General features: G+C 22.7%; 3 protein-coding genes across 4 annotated transcripts in view; 2 read left to right on the forward strand and 1 right to left on the reverse strand.

The window, feature by feature from the left end:
- Positions 1 to 2,419, reverse strand: part of LOC102679748 (ADP-ribosylation factor 6) — a 4,195-nt gene extending 1,776 nt beyond the window's left edge. The window contains exons 1-5 of one of the 2 annotated variants that reach the window (XM_006619416.2): positions 2,156 to 2,419; positions 1,504 to 1,615; positions 1,260 to 1,363; positions 909 to 1,107; positions 642 to 825 (exon numbers count right to left, since the gene is read on the reverse strand). In XM_006619416.2, coding sequence (XP_006619479.1) covers positions 683 to 825; positions 909 to 1,107; positions 1,260 to 1,363; positions 1,504 to 1,585 — 528 coding nt within the window. In that variant the 5' untranslated portion in view covers positions 1,586 to 1,615; positions 2,156 to 2,419 and the 3' untranslated portion in view covers positions 642 to 682. Of the gene's footprint in view, positions 1 to 641; positions 826 to 908; positions 1,108 to 1,259; positions 1,364 to 1,503; positions 1,616 to 2,020; positions 2,042 to 2,155 lie in introns of those variants that run through there. The other variant, XM_031512319.1, reaches the window with a different exon arrangement.
- A 915-nt stretch (positions 2,420 to 3,334) lies between these two features.
- On the forward strand, positions 3,335 to 5,388 carry LOC102679874 (UDP-N-acetylhexosamine pyrophosphorylase). Its single transcript, XM_006619417.2, has 3 exons — positions 3,335 to 4,222; positions 4,314 to 4,710; positions 4,811 to 5,388. Exons 1-3 carry the CDS (start codon positions 3,750 to 3,752, stop codon positions 5,345 to 5,347), a joined length of 1,407 nt encoding a protein of 468 aa, XP_006619480.1. The 5' UTR covers positions 3,335 to 3,749; the 3' UTR covers positions 5,348 to 5,388.
- Positions 5,389 to 6,119: 731 nt separating this feature from the next.
- Positions 6,120 to 8,600, forward strand: part of LOC102680009 (separin) — a 2,923-nt gene continuing 442 nt past the window's right edge. Inside the window, exons 1-8 of the mRNA XM_006619418.2 lie at positions 6,120 to 6,423; positions 6,539 to 6,764; positions 6,841 to 7,130; positions 7,222 to 7,358; positions 7,440 to 7,656; positions 7,752 to 8,062; positions 8,134 to 8,301; positions 8,373 to 8,551. Of these exons, the coding sequence (XP_006619481.1) occupies positions 6,223 to 6,423; positions 6,539 to 6,764; positions 6,841 to 7,130; positions 7,222 to 7,358; positions 7,440 to 7,656; positions 7,752 to 8,062; positions 8,134 to 8,301; positions 8,373 to 8,523 (1,701 nt within the window). The 5' untranslated portion in view covers positions 6,120 to 6,222 and the 3' untranslated portion in view covers positions 8,524 to 8,551. The remainder of the gene's footprint in view (positions 6,424 to 6,538; positions 6,765 to 6,840; positions 7,131 to 7,221; positions 7,359 to 7,439; positions 7,657 to 7,751; positions 8,063 to 8,133; positions 8,302 to 8,372; positions 8,552 to 8,600) is intronic.

Here is an 8,600-nt window from a genome sequence, read left to right on the forward strand (position 1 = left end):
TTTCACTCAAAAACTGGAAGACAATTATTAAAAATACGGAAATAAAACGACACCATGAATGTTTTTGAATGAAGAATAAAATTGATGGCAAAAACTTATCAATGAATATTTTCATATTGTATGAAGTTATTAAGTGCTTTAAATCACATATATTTGTGAGACTATATATTAATATTATATGTAATACATATTATGTAGTATTAATGCAATCAGTAAAGAATGAATTTTTATATTTAAATTTTCTGGATAATATTTTAAATTAATAGTTTTTATAATTTTTTATATACTTTTGAAATTAGCATCCATAATGTAATATATAAACTATAAATCTATAAATTATAATAAAATGTTTAACATAATAATCTAATTAAAAAAATATTGATGTATTCATTTTTCGAATTTTAGAAGACAGTTAGTAACAAAATCTATATCTTTTGATACTTTAATAATTTTCTATCTATATAATATTAATATGCTGAAACGCATCATCTGATATCAATAGTTGCTCTACGTTTGCTGCAGTACACTTGAAATTATTTTTTCTCCCTTTCTTTCTCTCTTATAGATCATAATGATTGTTATTAATTACGTTATAAAGCCTCTATATGATGAATAAAAATGAAAATACAAAGCAAACGTACATTCTTGGTATGTGGCTAATTGATGAAAAATAAATATTTGCTCATAATTTATGATTACTGGTCAACCATGTAAGGCCTTCATAAAGCCCATCTCCAGTTGTGGCACATGATGGCTGAACATACCAATTTCTATCTCGTATCCTAGTTAAACCCAATTTTTCTTGTATTTCATGTGGTTTCATTGCTAAAAAAGATAATAGTTTATTTATTTATATACATATTTGTATAATGATTATCAAATCATTATAATTATATTTAGATTTATACCATCTGGAAGATCTTGTTTATTTGCAAAGATTAATATAATAGCATCTCGCATTTCTCTATCATTTATAATTCGATGAAGCTCTTGACGTGCTTCATCTATTCGATCTCTGTCAGCACAATCTACTACAAAAATAAGTCCTTGAGTTCCAGTATAATAATGACGCCAAAGTGGACGTATTTTGTCCTGGCCTCCAACATCCTACAATGATATAATAATTATTATAAACATTTTCTATACAAATATTATTATTGTTGTTACAAATGTTACAACAACAAATATTAATGTTATTATTACCCATGTATTATTACTACAATGTTATTATTACTACAAATGTTAATATTATTACTTACCCAAACATTGAACTTAACATTTTTATAGGTAACTGTTTCTACATTGAATCCTACAGTTGGTATAGTTGTTACAGACTGTCCTAGTTTAAGTTTATATAGTATTGCTGATATGTAATTAAGGAAATGTTGATGAAAACTACTATATTTAAAAAAATATAACATAATTTTAGAGATTTTTTTTACAAAATTTCAAAATAAAATTTACAAAATAAAAAAAATTTTTTTAAATATATATCAAGGATACTAGTTTTCCCAGCAGCATCCAATCCTAGCATCAAAATTCGCATCTCCTTGTTGCCAAAAATCTTTGACAACAATTTGCCCATCTTGCCAGCTGCTTTCTAGGCACCTGGCTTCTAAAGTTTAGAAATTTTAGCTTTTAAAAATGTTGTTTTACTATAAAAAAATCTTACTTTTTAAAAATGTTTAAAAATATAACAGTCTATGAATTATTTAAATAAAATCTTCTTTTAAAAATTTGTATAGAAATTATAATAAAATGAATAAAAAATTCTATGAATTTAGCTTAAAATTAATTGTTTTAAAAGAAATATAATATTTTTATGAATAATATAATTTAAATTGCCGAAATAAAAGAATTCAAGGACATTCTTCCTAACCTATCAAATTCCATAAAATAAAATTAAGACAATTAGAAAAATAATAGTGTATAAATAAATTCATAATATATTCAAGATTTAATTGAATTTGTAATTACAATTTGTTTATTTATATAAAAAATAATATTCATGTAATAATACCCTATAATTGTCACTATAAATATACTAATTGGTTTTGTAGCTTGCATGACAATTGATGACGAATTTTTTAAAGAAATCCTTCGAATCAGCAATATGAAAAGACTGTAACTTGAAGCAAGCATAAATGTAACTTACCGAAATACATTTACAAAGGGCGAATACTTTATCATGAACGCATAGACATATCACATCACTACACATTACAACTTATTATATTACATCTGTAATATTGCAGCAGCATTATTGAAAATGTTATTTAGGCAGGTACAACATGATGTCTCTTCATAAGTCACAAGCAAACATGCATGTAACTTAAATGAAATATTGAGATCACTTCGGTATACATTGAATACTGACAGAGAATTAAAAGCGCCATCATGTGTTACTATCTATTACTAATATCTAATTGGCAATACATTTAAAAATTTTATATTGCATAAACATGGTCACATACCTTATATTATCGAAGATAATTTCGAGTTTTATTAGTACATATTTCAAAATATGATCAATAATAAAATTGAAACAATATAATAATATTATGTATGAAATTATTATTTAAATTTATAAATAGTTCGATTTAAATATCATTTACTAATTTTTTTTTTTATTTTTATCAAGGATAATTGCCAATTTTAAATAATATAAATATATTTTATAAATATTTTTTAAACGTAAAGTTTTTTTGTATAAAGAAATTATTATGCATAGTAATGTAAATTGAAAATCTTTTATTAATATTATTTTAATATATCTTCATATAAAAATGTGTTTTTAAATATTTTTAATTCTTATGATACACGCATGCGCATGCCGGTAATCAATTATTTAAATAATAAAAATATATTGTTATAAATTTTTTTTTCTTAAATTATCATAAAATTTGTATATATGATTAAATTAAATTTTAAAAAGTTCTTTTTTAAATTATCACCTTATAAAATCCAAAATTGTATATCAAATAAATGAAATAATAATTAAATCATAAAAGATATGTGTAATATAAATAAAATTAAAATTGTTTTTAATTCGGAAATTTAAATATTTACGGAAATATTTAAGAAAGAAAAAAATAAATAATATATGGATATTTTTTAAATAAATTTTAATCATTATTATAGATAATATAATCATTATTATATTTTTAAATATATATACATATTTTAATTTTGATTAAAATATAACTTGCAAGTTTTCTTTCGTTTTTTATCTTTATTTCATTATCATAGTAATAACTTAATCAGAAGTAATTTTTTCATAAAAAGTTAATTACTCTTTATCAATAACATAGAAATAAATGTTAATATTGACTTATATAGGAAAAGTTTACGGTTATGGTTACGGTTCGGATATTTAATCAAATTTTGATGAGAAAATAATATGATCTTTTAAAACATATTCGTGGATGCAAAATATGTTGAAAAGGGAAAGGAGAATAGTCAGAGAAGTTGGAAGGGTGAGAGGGGCTGATAAGAGAAATCGAATCAAATGTGCTACGTGGAATCGTGAAAGTAAAGGCGTATCCCATTTTATCTATGAATTGGGATAGGTTACAAATTTCAATCAAATGACTGCTGCTTTTTACATTTATTTTTTTCATTTACTTAAATAAAGAAAAAACACAAACATCTATCAGTTATCGTGTTAAAGATAACAATATTGAAATAACGTGGTATAATTATTGTTTATATACACACGGTTGTCAAGCGAAATATTGGACTCTGTAAATATGGAATCTCTTCAAAGAAAATTGATAGAGTGCGGTCAGGAACATTTATTAAAATTCTATGATGAATTATCAGATAACGAAAAAGAGGAGCTTTGTCAAGATATATCTGAATTAAATTTCATGGATGTAATATCATATTTTGATAGTGCAATATATGCTTCCTTGAATATGAATACATTGGATGATAAGGTATCTCCTATTCCTAAAGAAAATATTGCATCTGTTAAAACCACTGATAAGGAACAATTAAAAATGTATGAAGAATTGGGATTGCAAGAAATAGCAAATGGGCAACTAGCTGTATTATTAATGGCTGGTGGACAAGGTACTAGATTAGGTGTAACTTATCCCAAAGGTATATACAATGTTGGTTTACCTTCTGGAAAGACACTTTTTCAACTACAGGCAGAAAGAATACTTCGTTTGGAAAATATGGCAAAGGAAAAGTATGGGAAAGATGGAGAAATTACGTGGTACATACGTTTAGTTTAATTCATAGATTAAATAATTTAATACATAAAAATTTATATTTTAAATAAAATAATAATTAATTTTTTTTCTTAGGTATATATTAACCAGTGAAGCTACTCATGATATAACAGTATCGTTTCTACATGATCATAATTATTTTAATCTAAAAGAAAAAAATTGTAAAGCCTTTAAACAAGGTATGCTACCATGTTTTACATTGGATGGAAAAATTATTTTGGATAAAAAATATAAAATTTCGAAAGCTCCAGATGGAAATGGGGGGGTATATCGAGCTTTAATAACACAAGGAATATTGGATGATATGATACAACGTGGAATTCATAGTGTTCATGTTCATTCAGTTGATAATATCTTAATAAAAGTAGCAGATCCTATTTTTATTGGATATTGCTTATCTTTACAAACTGATTGTGGAGTTAAAGTTATAGAAAAATCTTCCCCAAATGAACCAGTGGGAATTGTATGTAAAGTGCGTAAAATATTTTTAATTATTCTTTACTTATTATTTCTTATAGTATTTTATTTTATTATTATTATTGTATTATTGTATTGTATTATTATTATTACAGGTTAATGATATATTCAAAGTTGTAGAGTATAGTGAAATTTCAAAAGAAACGGCTGAATTATATTCTAATGATGGACAATTAATATATAATGCAGCAAATATATGCAATCACTATTTCACTGTAGATTTTCTATATAGCATTGCTAAATATCATGAAAAAGAAATGGAACTTCATGCTGCTAAAAAAAAAATACCATATATTGATGAAGATGGAAACCGAAATGAACCCAAAATTCCTAATGGTATTAAAATTGAGAAATTCATATTTGATGTATTTAAATTCGCAAAACATTTAACAGTTTGGGAAGGAATTCGTGAAGAAGATTTCAGTCCTTTAAAAAATGCAGATTCTGTTGGTCAAGATTGTCCAAGTACTGCACGAAATGATGTACTTAAACTTCATAAAAAATGGTTATTAAATGCAGGAGCTATATCTGTATCAGGTGATATAGAAATATCTCCTTTATTATCTTATGCTGGAGAAAATTTAAATCATATAAAAGGACAATTATTGGAAGGACCTTGTGTATTGGAATAATGAAATTTATTGTTTTCATAATTTTTTATGATAATACTTTTGTTAAAAATCTTTTAATTTTTCAAAGAGTTTTCATAAAAATATATTTTTTAATATTCTGTAATTTAATAATAAAATTTAGTTATAAGAATTCTTCAATAGTCAACATTCTTATATAAATTTTATAACAATGATGCAAAAATGTAAATATGCTATTTATTAAAAATTGTAAGATATGAATTTTATATATGTAAATAATTTTCATATGATTTCATATGATATTATCAATGATATTTACAAAAATATTTTAATAAATTCATATTTGATATGATAAAATTATCATAATATCTTATCTAAAAATATGTAATTATAAAATTTTGAAAATTATGAAATGATGAAAGTATACAAAATTCATATATTTTAACATAATTAAATATATTATTTTTGTACAATTATATAGTATATATAATAATAAAAATTAATAAGAAAATAATATCGATAAGTTTTATATATATTTATATTTAATTCTTAAATAAAATTTATTGTATCAATTGTGACTTATATAATTTATATTAAATACTATTTAATATTTAAATACCCCGTTTTCATATTTTGATTTTTTTTGATATCTGTATTTTAAAAAATATATTTTTAAATATATAAAATGAAAGATAAAAATATAAAAGTTTATTTTGAAATCAATAATTATATAAAAAAATATAGATTTATAAACAATTTATTTTTTATTACTATAAATTTTTTTCTCTAACCTTATATATATAGGTTGGTATTAGCTACATTTGAATTTAAGCAACAGTTACAATTGATAAAATTGTAAAACGTAAAAGAGTTTATAGTTACAAAAGTTATATTAAGAGTGAATTATATTTATTAATATGGACGAAATTTTCGAAATTTTAGACAATTGTTATTTAAATAATGATAAATGTGAAGAAACATCAACAAATATGATAGAAATTAATTGCATACAAAATTTAAAGAAAGAGATCGATAAATTATTTGCGAATATACGATGCAATTTAGGAAGTGTTGAATACACAAATCTTAATAAAATGTTAGCAAATTGTTATTTAAAGGTATCATTGATGTATTAATTTTATACTATATTATGAATTTTATATATATTATGAATTAGAAATATTTCTAATATGAAATAAAATAATTTGTTTATATAATTATGAATATTTTTAGACTGGTAATGAACTTGAAGCTATATTTCATTTAATTGAATCACATGCTGTAATTCTTCGACAACAAATATTGCATAGATGTATAAAAACAGAAATGCGAAAATCAATTTTAAATGTACAACAAGCTTATGGGCTTAAATCTTCTTACGTTGGATTCAATATAAATAAAAATATCAATGAAAATAAAATTGAAAATATAAAAACAATACTTTTTGATTTGCCCAAAGGTTAAAAATAATAAATATTTTTTTATTTAAACTTTATTGAATATATTAATCATTATAAATCTTTTTTTATATATAGAATGGTATATGATCCAAATCACTGGACAATATAGATCTCCAGATATTTTTACATATACTAGAAATAAATCGGATACAATGCATGAAATATATATTACTATATTACCAACAGGAATTAAAGAAGTAGAACCCTTGTGTCTAGCATTACCAAAACCTAAGTTACATTCTTCGTATGATATTTGTTATGAAATTCAAAAATTACTTTCAAATAATAGATCAGAATTAGAAACTACATATGCAAATAATGAATTATATTGGAAAATGAGAGAGAGACAAAATGCAAATATGAAGGTATTTAAATAAATAATATTAATAAATTTAACAATGTTTTATATATGTATATGTATATATACATATTTGCATATATGTATGTATATTTAAGACTGCTATGCATGCATTAGAACATATATGGTTACGAGAATGGAGAATCTTATTTATGGCAGATCCAATAAACAAACAAAATTTAGTAACAGATATTGTACAAATGATAGATAAACTTATATCTGATTACAAAACTTCGTAAGTAAAATATATTTTTATTTTTCTAATTTATCTTTTTTATATATATTACAGAAATCATATTATTGCAATATATTACAGAAAAGTGATATCAAAAAGAACTAAGTGGTTATTAAAAAAAATAGCATTAGCAGCATGTTTTCTTACAAAGGAAGAAATAGCACGTGCTGTAAAATATGTACTTTCTGATTATGATAAACTTGCAGACAGTGTTATACTATCTATATTTGGAAAATTATCTTATATGCAAGAGTTAAAAAATGCAACTAGGAAAACATTAGTTTTAATAATTGATGAAGTAAGCTTAATAATATAAATGTAATATTTTATATTGTTGTATTTTTTTACAATATAAAATTCATAATTTTTTATATGTTCTCTAATATTTTATAGCATATGGATTATATACCTTTTGAATCTATGGAAATTTTAAAATTTCATCCAATTACACGCTTTCCATCATTGCACATTGCATATGCTTTATTTAAAGAACATGAAAATACAATGGAAAATGGCTGTAAAATAATTCGAGTAAAAGATGATATGGGTACATGTATAGTTAATCCTTCAGGTAACTTATCAAAAATGGAAAAACGCATGAGATTATTTATTGAATATTGGTTACCAAATTGGAGAAGTTGGTACAATATTGAACCACAGGAAGAAGTTTTTGAAGATTCATTAATTAATCGAGATGTATTAATGTATATATAATTTTATTTTTTTATATATTATATTTTATTCAAATAATATTTATGATATATTATTTTCATAGGTATAATGGTCATGGAAATGGAATACAATATTTACCAGGAGAACAAATAGAAAGACTTAGAGTAAAATCAATTGTTTTATTATTTGGCTGTAGTAGTGTAAAATTACTTAATGTAGGAGGACGTTATCCACCATATGGAATTTCAAATCAATATTTAATAGCAAGCAGGTAAAAATAAAATAAAATATTTTTATATATTATATCAATTTTATATTTCATATATTACATTTTATTTTTAGTCCTTGTGTACTTGGTATGTTATGGGAAGTTACAGATGCTGATACTGATAAAATGACAACGAATTTCATCAGTAATTGGATTCCATCACCATTAAATAGACCATGGACTGATGTTGATATTAATATGTGGTGTTTGGGTATTCTAAGTTAGTATGAAAAATTATAAATTATCTTCTTAATTATTTTTATTGTTTAAATTCATTCTTATAAATTTGTTTTTTTTTTTTT

Source organism: Apis dorsata, unplaced genomic scaffold (genome assembly GCF_000469605.1).
Source record: "Apis dorsata unplaced genomic scaffold, Apis dorsata 1.3 scaffold_416, whole genome shotgun sequence".
NCBI lineage: Eukaryota > Metazoa > Arthropoda > Insecta > Hymenoptera > Apidae > Apis > Apis dorsata.